Raw genomic sequence first — 18710 nt, forward strand, 5'->3', positions numbered from 1 at the left:
CTTTCTAGGACTTGGATAAGGGTGTGAGGAGACATCTCTCCATGCACCATTTCACATGCCCGTCCTTGGGAGGAAGTGCTCTGCTGATCCAACACCACACACAGTAAGCTTTTAAAAGGGAGGAGCCAATTAAAACCTACACAAAATAATTAAACAGCAAACAGTGAAAACACATACATTAACATTCACTAACTACCATTTATTGCTAAACCTGCAATGCACAGCCCACAACAGCAGATTTGTCTCAAAGGAGCAAGACCAAGTCCCCACACAAGCATAGTACAATTCTCCGTTGCACATCTTAGTTCCTGGTGCAGCAAGGGCCAGCAGCTCTCAATGGGACGGGGGAGCAAGCACCACGCCATAGTCCCAACCTGCAGTACCATGCAAGGAGAGGACACATGCAGGACAGGGTCAACAGGACCCACAAGCAGCCCCAGGCCCAAGCTTAAATGGACTGCTGGCCTTAGGGAGGGCAGGGGCCCAGGTGGGGGCTGGCTGGGGTTGTTAAAGGCTATTAGTGCCTACGGGCCCTGTCACTGTGTCCAAATGAGTCTCTGTGGAAGACCATCCAGCAGTAGTGAATTGATCCATGCTATCTCATTGACTTACACACACCCAGCAAAGAAAATATAAAAGAGAGGGCAAAGAGCAAGGTAAGTTTTACATAGTAAATGATTTTTCATTATTTTCAGACCACAGACAGCATAACATTAGCTTCTAGCAGTGACAGTTATGATTTGGAAATAGCACTCACAGCACCCTTTGCGTACATGTCCAGTAGGCTTTACAGATTCCTGCACCACCCTGGCTTACCAATTTGAGACCAGCACTTTAAGGTACGCCAATTAATTCATGGACTCCTGTGGATAACACAGCATAAAATTATTTAACTAAAGCTGGTCTTGTAATACTGCTTTCTGCAAAAAGCAGCCTCGACTGCTGCCCGTGTGCCTGCTCTGGAGGCACGGAGACGTGGGGAAGCACCCAACCCATCGGTGAGCAGTGCTTTGTGGTACAGTAAACGGGCCAGTATGAAAGTTTTTTCTTCTGAGATGATGCACATCAGCTTCTTGCTGCCAAATGTATCTCCTTAGCTACTGACAATAGTTCTGGCAAACCAGACTAAGCTTTGCCTCTAAGGGACTATCTATGCCCAGTGCAACATTTTCTCTTCTGGATAACCATTCCAAACAAAATTTATGTCCCTGGGTTATCTTCATCAGATTCACTCCCAAACTGCACCAGGCAATAACAACATAAAGATGTTCTCCACTTTAAAAACAGGAGAAAGGGGGAAGACATGGAGAAAACGCTAGTAATTCGTTGTTTATCTTTCTCTATTAAACACAACCAGGCTGCTGAGAGCATGAAAAAGTATAGCTTGATTAAAACACTGAGTGAGCCTTCTGAGGAGTCCTAAATGAAAACAAAAAGAATAGGATAGCATGGGCTTGGATTAAAGCCTGCCCTCTGAAAATTAGTGGGAAAAGTAAAGAGAGGAATAGTGTTTGATTTATGTTGCTGAAGAAAAAGACATGCCAATATCCAAGGAAGAGCCTCAGGATATTTTTTTTTAGTTGAGTCAAAACCCTGATTATATGAGGGAGAGGTTTAGAAATAACGAAACAAATATACACAATTTCAGACAGCTTAAATCATCCTCCAATAGCTCTTTCAGAAGAAAACTGTGGGTAGCTTTGTAAATGTGAAATCTTGAGAGACTGAGAGTCAGAGTCCTCCTGGGGCAGAAAACGTGGACTGCAGTTAACATTGCACTTCAATGTCGAAACCCAATAGCTGCAGGAGCAGATTTCTTTCTTTTCTTCTCCACTGAGAATTATTTATCCAAATAGTGAGTAAAGCCAACTGACACAGGTAGGGCAGAGTGCTGGTCTTCAGAAAATCCAATGCCAGGGTTTTTCTCTTCTATGCGGATAACTTGCATTTGGATTGTTCCTGCTCATCTTTAGTTCCCTGGATAGGTAGTTACTGTAGGACAAGTGTATCTGTGAGGGAGTAAAACCAAAAACGCTGAGGGAGGAACACTTCAAGCTGATGAGGTTTGGCAACTAAACCCTCATTCAGGCACTCGGGATTAATTTGCATTATCCTCCTGAGGAGGGCAGCAGTCCCCTTTGCAAGATGCATTTACTCAAATTGCACATGAAGGGGACTCATAAGTATGGGTCATACTCATTTGTCAGGGCTAAAATAATCTTAACACCAGTGTTATCTCATGCCCTGAGGCTGTGGTGGACTGCCAAGGCTACAAGACACTGTGGGATGTGTTGACATGTCTGCCAGCTTCACAGGGAGACCCAAACCCCAGGGTAACAACCACTGCAGAGCAGAGCCATGCAATACTGCTGGGTGGTGGCTCGGGGTGGCCAAGATACAGCTTGGTATCGTCTGCGGACCTTGTCATGTTTATTCCACAGTAAGCAAGGGTTAATTACTGAAGTTATAAGCTTGAGTGTATCAAATCATCACTTAACCTGTCTCAATCCCATTGCTGTGTTAAAGAAAATATTCAGGACTGGCCTTAGTGAAGAAGCATGAAGGCATGGGATTGTCTGGTCTACTTTGCTACCACATCTGTGCAGGAAGGAAGGGTTAAAAATTTATGTTGCAGCTGCTTGTTTACTTACATAGGCAGGGCAGGGAGCATGCTGCTGGTCCAGTGATGTGCCGTGGTTGTGGGCGGGAAGCTTCCATCGGGCACTGGGAGTACTGCTGTGGGAGGGTAGTGGTGGTGGTGGTGCACCACAGGTGGCCAGGGCCTGTCTGCTTTCACAGCCAAGGGAGCAGCAAACTGCAGGTCCTTGTTGGAGAGCGACAAAGGGCAATTTGTGAAATCTGTGCCCCCATGGGAAGGGTCGCTGGCTGAGGGGCTGTGTTCCCACTTGGCCACCCCTCAGTAAAGGAAGCCCTTCGGCATGTGTCTGGAGGTGGGTTTTGCAGGCTCCAACATAGAAGGTCCAGCAAAGACTCGGTGATTTCAGATTTCACCTGATATTCAGAGGTGCTTATACCCCACTCCCCCCAGTTTATCCCACCAGTCTACGTCAGGGAAATGCAAAGTGACAGGATGGCCTGTGGAGGAAGGTGAGGACCGGGGGGACGCATGCTCTTTCTCTGCCATCTTCCCTTAGATGTGGGGTCCTCCACAGAAAGCTACAGATGAGTCTGCTGGCTCTCTCAGCACCACCATCTGCCTCAGACATCTCCCTCACAGCAAGGGGAAAGAGTATTCAAAACCAGGAAAAATAGAAAAGGACTTCTGTCCGAGGCAATGCTCTGACATGAGGAAGAGCTGGCACTGCCTACCATTTGCACAGCAAGTCTGTCCTGGGACCATGGCTGATGAAACCAGCAGGCCCCTCTGCACTGTAGATCCCTCCTGGAATCTCAGTGCCCCGAAACGTGAGAGCTAGCAGCTGCTGTCAGACACTTTCTGTCCAGGGCAGACATTTGGTCCCAACAGGTGCAAAAACCCATCAGCTCCCTCCAAGCCATGGGACAGGCCATGGAGGAGGATTGGATTTCCTACCCCTCAAAAAAACCTGGGACTTAGGGGCTTTTAAGCCATTTGTTGCTTTTGCAAATAGCATGTAGGAAAGGTGTGAGCGAGCTGGGTAATGACTGCAGAATTGTGGGAGTTACATTCTCAGCACCTGACAACCTTAACACCCAAGGAAAAGAAAACACAGGGAAAAGACATAGTTAGCCTGAAAATAGAGGGGTGGGAAAAGCACAGAGGAAGTTTTTGCAACATTGGGACATCTCTTCCTCCCCAAAGATCAACTGTCTTTTCTTCTTAGGTAATAAATGGAGCAGAATAGAGACTAGAAACACATGTTGCAAAGCACTTAAGGACACTAAGGAGCTATATCACCATGTTAAAAATAGGTTAGAATTGGGCATCTAAGGGTATATTCAAAATTACCTACTCCTTACCAGGCATTGGACACATTTGGAAAAATCTCTGTAGGGATCTACACATCAAAATATCTTTAAGATCTGTCCATTCAGAGCTCAGTAGCCATTGATTTTCAGTGAGACAGGAACTAGAGCAGTGGGGATCCAAGTATGATCACAAAATCTGTGCTTCAGCTGTAGCCCATTTCAAACTACCAGGTCAAATTTTACCAACTACAGGAATTGTAACACAAATATTGCCCTGCTGTTTGCAGGAAGTGGACCTGCAGCAGCAGATACCCAGTGTAGCATGCATAGTCCATGCATAGTCTGTTAGTGGTTCAATGGTTCAACTGTACAGAACAAATGATTTTCAAAGCTGGACTGAATCCAGTTGCACTGTGGAGGAGACATTCTTCCACTGGATCCTGTCACAGTGCTCGTAATGGTAAAGAGGCAGACTGTGATTTCCTCAGTAACAGTCATCTGGTGCAGTGCTGTTGAAGATGTGCACAGCTGTTAAATGTCCCAGACTTTCTGCATGTTTTATCCAGGCCCTGCACCCTCCCGAGGAGATCAAGCATTGCCTCATGTGAGCAAAAGTGCCCTTCAGATTCCAGTGTCGTTACCTGCTGTGCATGCTGAATCAAGGGAGAGCTAGCTCCAGCAGACTGTGCGAACGCCATTGGTGGAAGAGCCTTGAGCATCATGTTCTGCATGATAATCTGGTGCATCTGAGCATTCTGCATCAGCATCATCTCTACCATATCTGGGAAGAGGTCACCCCCAAGGAAGAATGTAAGACCTTTATCAGCAACTGACAAGCAGCAGTGTCATCTTGGTAAGAAGTGCCCTCCAGCATACAGACCGGTCACTGCAACCAAGACAAAGCAGCTGAAAGGGACACATCAAGAATATTGGCATTATTTGGCCAGGCAATGCAAAATTAATGTCTATGAATACAACTGTTCAGGCCAGCAATCCTGTTTCTCCTTGCTTCTACAAGAAAGCAGCTGTTGAGCATCTTCTGTTAGTTTCCCTACAAGCCCACCCCTCTGGATATGCTGACTGGCAGGCTGGAGAAGGGCCAGGAGCTAGAGCTCTCTGCTTACTCCAGCATGGACCAGCTCCTTACACTGCTGTCCTCTGCTTCTGCTCAAGATCATTGCTTTCCGTGTGAGAGGTTTCCTCAACTTTACTTGATATTGCAGTGCCACCTTGAGAGTCCACTGCATGCGCATCAAACCTACTTACCATGATCTCTGGGTTGTAATCACAAAGGATCAGTGAGACCAATTTGCTTGGCAGGGGAAGGAAGGAGGGAGAGGGGAGGGGAAAAAAAATTCAAGGCAACACTCTTGTTTTTTTTGACTGGTCTTACCAGTAGTTTACATGTATCAGCTTCAGAAGTGTCATGCATGGATTGGGACTATTTTGCTTATGAAAATAAACTCTGATTCAAAAATCCAGACACTTAGAAGAAGAAAAAGCTGATAAATATTGCAATTTCATGACTGAGGACTTCTCTGGGGGATGAAGAAACCCTTGGCTAAAGATTGAGCCAGGGAAATCATCCAAGGTTTTTGCTCACGTATTATTTCAAAGCAGCATCCACCTATGTTTAGAAACAGACTCTTTTTATTGGCATTGCACTATATTTGGAACAGCACTTTCAGTTGTTCTGTCTTGCTTTCAAACATGGGGCATAATAAAAGCATGTATTATTCTGAAGAGACTGAACACCAGGTTACGACGGAACAAAAGAATAAAAAGAGATTTTAAATATTTAATTTTGGAATCATCTGTGCATATGAGTTTGACCTTGTCAATATTACTCAGTGCCTTGGGTTCAGCTGTTTTGGTTTCCCAAGATCCCCAGCAGCTTAACCTGGCTTTGCTGTGTTTGTAGTCCCCTTTTATTTAGTTTTAGCAACAAGAGTTTATCTGAAAACCTTTCAGAAATGTTATCTAGTCCATTTATGGAGTGCAATTCCCACAGCTCCAGCAGCAGCCTGGTCGTGAAACAGCACGTCACTAACTAGCTTGGATACCATCCTGTGCCCCCTTCCACTTGCCATGGCACCTTGCCTGCCCTTTCCAGGCTGGCTGCTAGATGGAGGATACGTTACCTTCTTTAATGCTTCTGGAGCGAGGGTCTGCAAAAGGCTGGGCAGGGGGGATCTGTGTGATCAGGGGGGGTGGCTGAGGTAACTGCTGGATGATGGTGGCGGGCTGAGGCGGCATCTGAAAAAGAAATGAAAATGGAGAAGGCAGGGTTGGTTTTGGCCAGCTCCCACATCTTTGGGAGGAGAGACCAGTGGGCATGATCTGCCTTGACTTCAGTAAGGCTTTGGACATCGTCTCCCATGAAATCCTCATAGAGAAGCTGTTGAGGTTGTGGGCTGTACGAGCAGACAGTGATGTGCAGTGGGGCTGAACAGCCAGGCCAGAACATGAGTAATCCTCCCCACTCCTTTTACTACCTTAATCCTATGTTAAACCATTCACATTGTTAATATTGTGCCTTTTTTGTGAGATGATTTCCCTTAGATTTTGCCTAGGGCAGTAAGGGTCCCATACAATAGCAAGATACGTATCCTTCCCTTTTGGTGGGATAAACATTTCCATACAGTCCCCAAGTCCCTCCACCTGCGGTTGTTGTCTGGGACAGACACAGTGCTAGTAGTGTTTCCTAGGAGAGAAGACCCTTACTGTCTGCTGGATAATCCTTGGTGGCTCCACTTTGGGAGCTGGGAAAGGTATCTGGTAGACATGTGGGGGCGTAGCTCTGTGGTTATGACAGTGTCCTCCAGCTGGTGCAGGGGGCTGTGAAAGCTCTTCCAGAAGGTGCTGCTCCTGCAAAATCAAGTATCTTCTTGAAGAAAACCTGGTCACAGAAAGGCAGACAGTATTGTTACGGTCTCTCAACCCAATGGGTTTAGCCCTTGGAAGCCCAAAGCAGGGTGCAGCCTTGCTCACCAAAACACTGCTGCATCTGACAGGCAGACCACAAGTGACCACTGCATGAAAAGAAACACTCAACTAGTGCCCACACAAGTATAAAGAAAGTTTTTCTTCCTACATATCTCTAAGCCATAGAGTTTTCAGCACAAGGAAAAAGGAATGGAAAAAAAGAATAAACTGCCAGAAATCTGGTAAAATATTTCATGCTTTTAAACTAAAATAAGATAGACTTAAACTAGATATAAGGAAGAAAGTTTTTACAGTAAGGGTGGTGAAACACTGGCACAGGTTGCCCAGAGAGGTGGTAGATGCCCCACCCCTGGAAACATTCAAGGTCAGGCTAGACGGGGCTCTGAGCAGCCTGATCTAGTTGAAGATGCCCTTACTCACTGCAGGGGAGTGGGACTAGATGGCCTTTAAAGGTCCCTTCCAACCCACACTGTTCGATGATTCTATGATTCTGTGATTAATGGTTGGTACCCTCCACAAACTAGGAATAAGTAACAGTTACTATTGTTCCCAGTTTGGCAGCATTAAAAATCCCCTATTTGCATCTTGGCACTACCCCAGAGAACTTATGATACAGCAGTTCAGGACAAGCAGAATCAATTCACCAACTAACTGAAGTGGGTGCAAGCTTTGTTAGCTGTGGTGAGAGATGATGTACTGCTCTCCAGCCCCACTCCTGATGAACTGGCCCAGCCTCTATACTCCGAACCATCAGAGGACTGAATACTGTCCAGCAGAAGAATTAAAGGACAGGGAAGAGCTGAATCCACAATGCAGTGGATGTGCAGATAACCTGGCCCTTTCTGTTGTTTCTGTCCACAGAGAGGGCTCTTACCCTAAGCTGCTGCAGGAGATCTTTCCTTCGCCTTAGGGCACTTTGGAGTATATCCTCACATCTGTTCCCTGAAGGAGGAAAAGTCCATCACCTTCTCAAAGGATCACAAAGCAGAACTACTATAGCACCTACATTATGAGTTTAATTATGGAAAACATGTTTTGAGATAGCTTGACTTCTTCTGCAAAAGGCTTTAGGCTACTTTTCTTGTCAAATCCATGAATGGGTAATGACTTTATGCCACATGCAGACACAGTTATTCAGAAGCTCTACAAAGGCAATGCACCTGCTCTGAAAATAAACTTTTAAGATTGCTCTTTAAAGCCCTCTTTTAGCCTCCTGGCTTAGAAACTAATTTCAGCCTGAAATCTCCTAGATATACTCTGTACAGGCAGACGATGATTGTGCAAAATGTAAAAAAGGTTTTTTGTGACATATCAAAACAAACTCAGTTTTGAATGTCAACTTTTCTGTTTCCTTTTTGTTCTGAATCAAATTCCTTTTCAGTTCTTCCCACAGAAAACTGATATCACTTGAAATGAAAATAAGAAATAATGTTTTCAGACATATTGGAGGCATGGCTGGCATCTGCTCTGAAAAGCATCACCTTGTATTTTGAAACTGTAAGTTGTTAAAGGGATTTTTAAATTTTTGGCCACAGCATTGAAGGTTTCCAACTCTTTGTGCATCAGCTTAATGAATATAAGCCCAGAGTATAATCTAGAAGTATTACTGATCTTCTACTGGTGGTCTTTAATCCATAGATAATATAAACACTGGATGTGCCATGCAAAGAAATTAATGCACTGCACATAGCATGCGTAGCTTCCATGGGTGTATTGTTGAAGGGAACACACTACTTGTATGTGAAACATCACAGCAGTCTATGAAAGTGTTTGATAAAGACACAAGTTATTTTGAACTCCCGTATTTATCAACTTTTAGCTGGTTTGCTGGCTTTTATAGACAATCATCTAAACTTTGGAATTTTCATAAGCATGCTGGGATTCCTCAACTCTGCCCAAACCGAAGTCAGGATGTAATTGCACATGCATGGTTTCCTGGTAAAATGGTTTTCCAGCTCTTACCAATGCAGTCCTCAAAACCAACCTTTTCAGTACGATGATTTATTTAATAAGCTAAGCCACATTTTTTTTCACACTGGAAACCATGTTCTGGTCTGCACAAGGCTGTGTTTGTCAGCTTCAGAAGTGCAAAGCAGTATTAGCAGTGGAGTGTTCCTCCTGCCTGGATCCCTCAGAGCCACACAGCCATCCTAACAACTCCTTTTCAGAACCATCAAAGCCAAGCATGCAGCTGGACTTCTAGAGGGGATCACTCCTAGGTACAGGAGCTAGGACAAATAGGATCACCAGTAGTTTACTGCAGCTGAACCAGCATCCACAGCTGAGAAGCGGCAGAGGACACCTGGGCAGGAGGTCATTCTTATATCAGTGCTCAGCTGGTTGATCATTTCCCTTTGTCAAAATAAAAAAGTTTAAGAAATTCAAAAGACAAAATGTATATAGCTGCACAGTATAGCAAGCCCATTCTCCTTGTACCAGGGCCACTGAATTCACTGCCTTGGTTAGGACCAAGACTAGTATACAGACCAACATTACTGCACAAGCTTCACTGGAACTTGCATTTTTGCTACTTCCAATCCCCAGGACTGCATACAGATTTAGATAGGCAGGCTGAGCTGGGACAGCACCGAATCAAGATCAGAGTCTCCTTCCAGACCATGTCCCTGTCACAGAAGCCAAGACAGAGGAAGTTCTGACTACCCAAAAGCCCAACAACTAGCACACAGCTTTTAGGGACATGTGATCATCTGGTGCAACCTACTGAGGAACTCATGCCTGAGAACCTCACTAAACCCTTTTCATATTATGTCCATAATTAGAATAATGCTTCTCTTTTACTTGCAGCTGGGAGAGGTGACTCCATCTTCTCTAGGTTCTCCTGTTCATTTTCTAGTCTCTGTTGGTAGAACCACAACAAGAACTGGTTATGAGTCAGGCAGCAAAGCTCACAACAATTTCCAACCCTACCTTACAGGTGTACGTTCGGGATGGAGTAAATAAAGCAGAAGTGGAGTAAAGCGCTGCTTCTTAACTGCTAAGTCACAGTTAGTGAGGGGTACAAGAAGTATTCATAGAAATATGGAATGTCTCACTACTGATCTAGTTACAGTAAAAGAATATTCATGCTTCCCATAGGTCCTGCTATCCCAGACCTGGAAATTGATAGCATGGTGAATCAGGAGACATATGCATCATTTATTTTGTAGGGTGGAGAGCTGGATCATATGAAGAACTTGATGCTGGACAGTTTTTGGTATTTGGTGCACTAATAGGCCTAAATGGCCTTGACCATCCACACCTGCCGCTCATGTGCCCAGGAGTCACTTTAATCTCAGTTCTAGGTATTCAGTTCCTTCCTAAACTATACTGGATGAGTATTGGCCTGCAGTTAAGCCACATCCATGTCTGTGACTGACCATGGATCCTATTAACCCTGATTCCAACCTGCAGACACTTCCCAGGTTGCCCTTGGACCTGCCTCATCGCCATGAGCTTGCCTGATAGATCTGGACTTTTGGTCAAACCTGGCTACTATCTCTGGCTCTGCCCTGCTTGCCTCACTTGGGGGCTGGCCAACCAGGCCCCTGCTCTGCTGGCTGTGTTGTGCTCAACTCCTTGCTCCTTAGGGAGCAGCTGGCCCTTGTTCCTCCCTGATGCTCAGAAATTAGAGACCTTTTGCTCAAGCACAGGCTCTTTTCTTGGTTTTGCATGGCTCCACACTTGTGAAAGCTTTGCCCTCAAATAGCTGCTGTATCTAAGACAAAAGATTCCACTGTGGAGACAGTTTAGATGCCACTTTCAGCACTGACATCTCCAGGCAAATTGTTTTTCCCTCCAGATAACTCTTTAAGTAGCTTCTGGAGGTCACTGAAGCAGAAGATCCACACTAGTGGATGTCAGATGTGCTGAGGGTGGAGGAGCAAGGCTAAGTAGAGAACCCTGGGTGCATTAGTGTGCAGAGTAACAACAAAGAGCTACTGGGATTCTGTGCAGCACTTCATGTGTTTCCACTGAAGGCCTGCACATGTTTCACCAGGCAACTTATCTTTTGTGAAAGTAGACAAAAAAGAAGACATGAGGTAGTGTTAAAACAGTCTGAGACCCTCTTTATCCAAAATTTACTCCTAAACTTTGCCCACCACAACTGAAACTGTTTTGAGCTAACTAGCGATATCTTCCATAAGATCAAGTCACTTTAACTCTATTTTTAGTTTACTGTAGGTCCATATAAACTTGTGCAATGTTATTTAAGAAAGTGACAGTGACTGTAGCACCACTGCATGTTGGTCTGCCTCTGCTTGCACGAAGAAAGGCATTCTCAATTGGCTGCGGAGCCTCTTTGTATCTCAGTAGAAACATAATTATTTAAAATACAATTTCAATGCTTAAACATGCAAAAGCAAAGCAAAGGTGACCATTGAAGAAGTGTTCCCTTACCTTTTCTAGGAGTTTGAGTTTCAGTCGTGTCAGGTGATCCATCACTGAAGGATCTGTCATTGTAGTAGTCTCCTGGAAGAGCAAGCAGGCAAAAACAAGATAAAAAGCTAAGCAAAGGCAGATAGACTTTCAGTGGTCTTTTTTCCCCCTCCACAATCTTCGTAGAAGAATAGTTCAATTAGGAAAAAAAAGTACAAGATTGTGAGCAATTGAGGGAAGAAGATAAAAGCTTCAGTTTCACTCCTGGATAGAAATGAGTACACTTGTTCACCACAGCATCATAGACGCAGCTTTTTCTGCCATTTGTCTCAATGTGTTTTTGTGCTGCCGGTTGTGATGGTCACAGAAGGGTAACTCAGGGTGAATATTTGTCTGTTCTTAATGGTTGCTAGCCTTTCCCTGGCAGTGGCACTAAGCCTGGCCCTCTGTGTTGTTAGTCTCTGTGAAGTAACTCAGGGTTTTGTGCCTGTAACCTGGTTGCTAAGTTTGTAGTCTCGATCCTCAACATAAACAATTTAATCTCCAGGTGTAGCAGCTTATGTACCTTTTGTAACATGAATGCCCAGCACATTAGTGGACAAGAAAAAAAGAAACAAAAGCCAATGGTTCTTTAACACAAGCCCAATGCTAGGGGTCAGATTATGATCTTGCTGATTGATACCTGATAGCAATGTTTATCCCACTGTAAGGGGCCCGTACATTTTTGACATAGCCCTTTGTATGAGTTTTCATTACCAGATAGCAGCTAAAAACTCAAAAAATTAAGGAGCATAGCTGGGACTCATCCCCAGATGAGTAAAACCCTTACCATCTCCCAAGGAACCTGTAGGGTGTCTCGCTCTCCCAGCAAAGCCCTACCAGCATAAAGAACAGGGCAACATTTTTCAGTGATATCCATAAAATTGACACCAGGGCATGAGAAGGAAGCCAGATAGTAGATACTTGTTCTCGGAATCATATTTTAAGCCTGGTTCTGCTCCTAGGACAGCAAGGTTACAAGCCCTTCCTTACTTGAAGGCCAGAGCAAGCCAAAGCTGAGCTGCTGCTGGCAGCTGATAGATGCTTGAAGGGAGCTGTGTGGGAGCAGCATGGATCACCTCCTCCAGCTGTGACCCACACAGCACGGGTGTGCAATCTGTCCTTAAAAATACACGGGCTGGTAGTCACTGGAGAGGTTATAAAAACTGAGACATGGGGATGCCAAAAATAGCTGTGCTCAGCTTTCTTTCTCAGGGCTTATTTGCAAATGCTGTGAGTGATGCAGCAGAACAGAAAACCCTCTCACCTGCCAGCAGTTTTCCTGAGAAACAGTTCTACATACATTTTTTGTACTTTAAAATCCCATTAGATTTTTCTCCCGTTATCTCTAACATCTTTGATCCCTTCATCTATTGGGCAGTTGTAACAACCTTTGGCAAGGAGTTTCCTAGTTATCTTAAGCATAAGCCTAGTTATGCAAGTAAACTGCATAAGTATAAGTTTACGGAAGTGTCGGGCAAAAAAAGGATTATATTTAGGCTGTTTTAAATCTAGATTCCTGAAAAGTTTATTGGAAATCTTCTAATTTCTTATGGAAAATACATATGACTCTTCTCCCACACACTTTTCCCATACCATTTGTGACTTACATTCCTGTATCGTATCCCCATTCAGGTGTCTCTTTTCTAAGCAAGACAATCTACTTAATTTGTCCTCAAACAGCAGATTTTCCTTACTCTTTGGTCTCATAACTCGGCTGGGAAAGGGAAGGTATAATGCAAAAGCATGCACAGACTGCTCTCATCCCCACCTCATGGCCTCCACTGTCAGCCACTCTCAGAAGGTGCTGCATTGGCTGTACCTTTGATCACAGTGTGTCTGTCTGTTTGTAAAGTCTCATGTTTATCCTAGTTGCTTCTGTCTGTATGTTTCTAGTTCATAAACCTTTTTGTGATGGGGTAACAGGGTTGTGGGCAGTGTTTGGGCAGTGACGTAGCAAAGCAGACTGTGTTGGTGTCTCCAGACAACCACAACAGCACCAAGCCTGCTGTTAGTCATTGCTGATCCTGTACTAGCCTTTTCATCTGCTGATGTTTTACCGTCAACTGGTTTAATAAAGTGCCCCCTAGAATTTACATTTCTAGAGCCTTCATTGCAATAGGAATATAGGGTTAAAAGAAAGGTTGACAAAAAGAACTGAGTGTAAGTATTCCATGAAAAATACAGTGCCAGTGTTAAGCAACTGAGATGACTATAGAGGAAAGGAAGAGGGAGAAACTTCTGCTTAATGTGACAGGTATCCTAGAAAAAAATCCAATGCTAGGTAAAAAAAAAAGTGCTTTCCAGCAAATCTGCTAAGGGATCTTCCTTTTCCCACACTTATGGATGCCCTGTTCACAATGGGATCTCTACTTTAAGGACATCTTACAACCTGCTAATTAATGACTTGCCAGAAATCTGCCAGCTGGACACAAGAGGATCTTGCCAAAAGGGATCTAGAGTTACACTGAATCACAAACTAGGGATCACACATGAACACGGTGATGCAAAAGAGCAAAACCAGACAAATTTAATTCTATAAAGGATTAACAGGAGTGTTATGTGCACCTCACAGGAGATAATTATTCTGCTCTATTTAGCAGTGCTGTGGTCAGAGTTTGAATACTGTGCCTAATTTTAGACATGGTGGTTTAAGACAGAAATAAAGTCCAGAAAAAAAGAAGATAAAAATGGTACATTTATGAAATGTAAGCTCTGAGGGAGACTTGGAAGAACAGGCTTTCTTTAGTTAGTAAGCAGATGGTGAGAAGAGGACAGGCTAGCAATCTTTAAATAAATGAAAGGATACAATCAAGAACAGGGTGGGTGGTGTCTGTTTGAAAAGGCTGGGCAAGAAGATTTGACTTAGGGAGAGGAAAACCTGATAAAAACAAGAAAAAAATCTTGGTTATACAGTAAGATAAATGATGGAGCAGCTATCCGAGAAAAAAAACTTTCACAGAAGTTGTTTAAAAACAATATAGAAAAACAACTGTGATGAACATTGTAGGACTGTTAGACCCCTCTTCAGATACAAGAATGGATTAGCTAACCTGGTGAGGTCCATACCAGTACTATATTTCTAAAATGTCTTTTACTGATTTTGCTACTTCATGCTCTTAATTTTAATTACTAAGATTTCTAAAACACAATATAAAAAGAACCAAACAAACCGACCCACCTGGAAATATCCGGAGATGATAAAATTTCATGCTCTGGTTCCACAGGGGGGGATCTCTATCATTTCAGCCTTAGAAGAGTTTTTTAATTTGTTAAAAGAGAGTTAAAAGAAGAAAAAAAAATACTCACACAAATCACCAAGGGAGAAGTACATATAATTTCCTGCCAATCAACTGTCTGCTTCTGCCAATTGTAATGTTGCAAATTAACAGACAGCTCTTGTTATGCTGCTTGGCAGTTACAAGTACTGTAAAGATGTCCTATCTGCATTTGAAGCAAAACATATGAATAAAACATATTCTGTAATTAGTTATTGCATGCCACTGTCATATAACAATGTGCAATTTTGGTTTTTACTGTCATTTCCGAAAACAGTGATCGTAGTCTGAACCAAACTATACTTACGATTAACTTTTCTTACTTATGATTAAGTACATTATACTAATCAAACAGTAAAATTATTGCCGCCTTATATGTCAACAGCAAACCACTAGTCCCTGCTAACACTGCTCATTTGTTTGCAGATATGTTGCAGCAGCACCCAGAGTTCTCAGCGAGGTTTCGTTACCTGCCTGATCTTAGTGCAGCATTATCAGTACTACTGCTAATTTAGTGGAGGTAGAAATGACCTCTACTGCCTATGTGGTTATGTCAGATAGGATTGGCCCCAGCATAAACAGGGTGGCCCTGCCACCCTGCCTGGCCAGCTTCAGCTGCCCCACTGCAAATGTTGTTGCTGGTGCTGTCTGACTACCAGCTAGCTGATGTGCTGCCAGATGGGTCCCTTTCAAATGTTTCTACTTTAGTCAATTTAATTAGATAAGCACTAGAAATGCTGACATTTTAACAAACAGACAGGGATATAAGAAAATATAATACATGAATTGGTTATTTAAAAAAAAGGCATTACCAATAAACCAAAATCCATTAAACCCAAACAAACATGACTTACTTATTTTACATTTTTAGCTGGAGCAAGAAGACAAAGCCATAATTTATTTTGAATGATTTTTTTTAAAGTTACAGATCTGATTTAATAAAATTGCCATTATAAATGCCATATTATATTTTTTCTTTTAAGAAATTTCTTTGTTCTGAGCTTACCAGTTTCGTTTTGCTTCTCAGATTACACAAGCTTTTGCACTAAGAAATTTCATAATTCAGACTTTATCTCTTAGCATTGACTGGGGACAAACTCAGAACCCTGCCTACAGGGTCAGAGGACATGGCAGTACTACCAGGAAAAACAAATAAACAAAAATCCCTTCAAAACATCCAAGGGCTGACAAAGCAGGAGGTGACCAGAATTAGCATCAGGAGTCTGTCCTCGCTGTCAGACCTAATGTCCCTGCACGGGTTGCTCACTGAAGCTTCCACTCTTCCTCAGAAGAGCCAAATTTGTCATGAAGAAAAGGAAAGGCAATGCATACTGTCCCATGGCAACCTCTGCAGTAGTTTAAAACTTAACCTCTACCTTGGCTCTAAACATAGACAGGCTTTCTGATGTGTAGAGAAAGCCTTGCCAACCCTGCCTTGCTCCTAGCGTTCTCAGCTTTCTCCCTGGAAAATTGAGCATGCGCTGCTCCAGTGTTTTCATTGTCTATGCTGAAATATTTATATAGAGATAACCTGGGAGGTGGAGAGATTGATACAAAATGGTTTATTCCAAGACCACAAACGTGGATGGGAGTTGACATAGGCATGGCAAACCCAGACAGCATTGATGCAGTCCACAGGAGAAGCTTGCTCTGGCTCACAACATGGCTGATGCAACATCCAAATCTGGGGCAAAAGCCCGTACAGGAAAGAGCCCAACTTGAAGACCAAATACACAGAAAGGTCCAGGGATAGAAAAGGGACTGTTAGATCATAAAAACGCTTGCATTTCCATGTTTCTTAGAAAAAAAGAAACAAGAAAATAAGCCCGTTAATCACAAGAGGCTACCACTGAACTGAGCAGAGTAACAAATTTGATCAAAGCAGGTGTTTTCCAGTGTGATCTAATGTCTTCAAAAGACAAAGAAGCTGTCAGTTTTGTACATAACTGTAAGGTTAATTATTCATAAGAAAAAAGAACCTTATTTCTCCCTTGTTATCTGACAGTTATTTCCAGACATTAGCTCTGTATTTCCTGAATGAAGGGGTTTTGCAGGTGAACTCCACACAACTCACTGCAAGGGAAACAAAACAGTGAAACCCAGATGCAAAACATAAACAAGAGGTAGGCTGGGGGTACTGTAAGCGGTAATATTTCCCCACAGAAGATTATGGTCACCCCCCGCCCAATGCCTCCCGCTATCTCCAGAGGGGCTGGGGCTAGGCCGCCGAGCCGGGTCATGGAGGGCAGGGCAGGGCAGGGCAGGGCAGCCTCAGGCGCCCCCGCTGGACGGAGGGCCGGCCACCACAAGAGGCGCCGGTGGCGACTCCCGGGCAGGCGAAGGAAGAACGGAAGGGAGGCGACGGCCGGATCAGCTTTCCCGCCGCAGCCACGTCCCTCCCCCCATTGGCTGCCTCCTGCCCCTGGGCGGGCCGTGGCTGGCGGCCCGTTTGAAATTGGCCATCCAGCGCAGGCAGGGTGGTGGCTGGCAGTCTCTCCCATTGGTGGCTGCTGAGGGAGGGTGGAGTCAGGGGGTGCGCTCCGACTGGTGTTGTCAGGTGTCAGTTAGCGAGAGTGGGTGGGACTAGGTTAACGACTGCTCTCGGCATTGGCTGGCGAGACTCCCGGGTACGGTCATTCTCCCCAGTTCCCGAAGAGCTTCCTCCCTTCCCCGGAATGATGGGCCAGCCCATCTCTCTTATTGGCCAGCGCTGGCTACCGCCGTCTCGCGATTGGCGGTGTAGCCGCGGGGGTGGGGAGAAGACGCTAGGGCGGCCATGACCGAAAGTTGCGCCAGTACTGTGGTGTGACAGTTGGAGTGGCGAGAGGCGCGTGTCGGGTCTGTCGTCGTCCTCGGGCCTCGGCCCATGGAGGCGGAGGAGGAAGAACGGAGGCGGAAGGTGGAGGCTGGCAGGGCTAAGGTGAGGGGAAGGGGTCCCGATGGGGGGCTGGCTCCCGCCGCATCGCCTTAGGGAAGGGTGCCTGGGAGGTTTCCCTAATTACTACAGAGGTACCTAAACATCATCTTCAATTAGCAACGAGCAGCCTAAAGTAGTACATATATCCTGCCCTACGTTCTAGGTTTGTTTTGCCCCCCCCCCCCCCCCCCCGCAGTTCTGCAGTTTTTAACTAGGTTTTCGCTTACTTATTTGCGGAAATACCATATTTCCAGGTGAGAATCCCCAAGAATAGATGTTGCCTGTTTTCCCACTTCAGTGACTAATCCGCTTGCCCTTGCGCCTGCTGGTAGCTTATTGGAGAGCTGGGTTGGGTTGGTTTGTTTCTAGGTACGCTGTGAGTGAATGCTTCACATGCTTTGAGCAGTTACCTGCCCTCAGTTAGGTGTCATTTGGTGTAAGAGCTCATATGACAGGACTGATGTACAAAGGTAATGTTCTCTTAGTAATTATTGTTTGTGATTAGCACTTGATGTGTATTAACAATCTTAGATAAAAACTTCTGCTTTGGTTTGGTAGTGCTGTTCAAGAAGCTGGTTGCCAATGTCTGATTACTTTTCTTTTAATTCAGCATTTCTGCTGTTTTTTGAGCTGTTATGGTCATATTTCCCTTCAGGGAATCTGTTGCTGAATAGGGCTTGCCAGTCTGCAGCTACAGCTTTTCCCTGTTCTCACTGTCCCAGTAGGAGCGGAATGGGGGACTGTAACCACAAGGAGAGCACTGAGGCTGCACAGGGTGTCAGGAGGTTTAGACAGATCAGATCTGTCCATGTTTTGCTACAGCCTCTTTACCCCTGATATCACTCCTAGTGATTCTCCCACAGGCATTGAAGCATGGCCTGGAAATCTGGCTAGCGGGGGTGAGAGGTGGCTTGGAGCTGTGCTGTCCTCCTCAGATCTTTTCAGCAGCATTCTGTTTTCTGTTACAGCTTCCTTCTCCCAGTGCTGTGCAGAAGGCAATTAAAGAGAGCATGGCTGGGAGGGAAGCAGAGCCGTGGCTGGAGCTGTGCTGAAGCAGCTTGATGGTGGGCAGTACAGCTCCTCTGTCCCTGGCCTGTCCCACCCAGATGCTGTCATGGTTGCCATGTTCCCTGCTCACTAGCTCGTCATCTGCTTGCCCTCACAGCCTTGATATGTGCTGTGTGGACACAATCCCCTGTTGGAGAACAGTAGCATTACTAGTGTTTGAATTAATACTGAGAGAG

General features: G+C 44.7%; 2 protein-coding genes across 16 annotated transcripts in view; one reads left to right on the forward strand and one right to left on the reverse strand.

Moving 5' to 3' along the window:
- Positions 1-198: 198 nt before the first annotated feature.
- Positions 199-14522, reverse strand: C5H21orf58 (chromosome 5 C21orf58 homolog). The gene is made up of 10 exons (XM_075094226.1): positions 14453-14522; positions 11254-11325; positions 9655-9712; positions 8669-8674; positions 7730-7797; positions 6634-6777; positions 6051-6165; positions 4551-4690; positions 2652-2824; positions 199-2009 (listed from the first exon to the last, which is right to left on the reverse strand). Exons 2-10 carry the CDS (start codon positions 11311-11313, stop codon positions 1970-1972), a joined length of 804 nt encoding a protein of 267 aa, XP_074950327.1. The 5' UTR covers positions 11314-11325; positions 14453-14522; the 3' UTR covers positions 199-1969.
- Positions 14523-17273: 2751 nt separating this feature from the next.
- The window catches only part of PCNT (pericentrin), a 117264-nt gene continuing 115827 nt past the window's right edge, over positions 17274-18710 (forward strand). For 6 of the 15 annotated variants that reach the window (XM_075094227.1, XM_075094229.1, XM_075094233.1 and 3 more), the window contains exon 1: positions 17295-17469. In XM_075094227.1, coding sequence (XP_074950328.1) covers positions 17416-17469 — 54 coding nt within the window. In that variant the 5' untranslated portion in view covers positions 17295-17415. Of the gene's footprint in view, positions 17470-18710 lie in introns of all 15 variants that reach the window. The other 9 variants (XM_075094239.1, XM_075094240.1, XM_075094241.1 and 6 more) reach the window with 3 other exon arrangements.

The sequence above is a fragment of the Phalacrocorax aristotelis genome, chromosome 5, assembly GCF_949628215.1.
Source record: "Phalacrocorax aristotelis chromosome 5, bGulAri2.1, whole genome shotgun sequence".
Taxonomy (NCBI): Eukaryota; Metazoa; Chordata; class Aves; order Suliformes; family Phalacrocoracidae; genus Phalacrocorax; species Phalacrocorax aristotelis.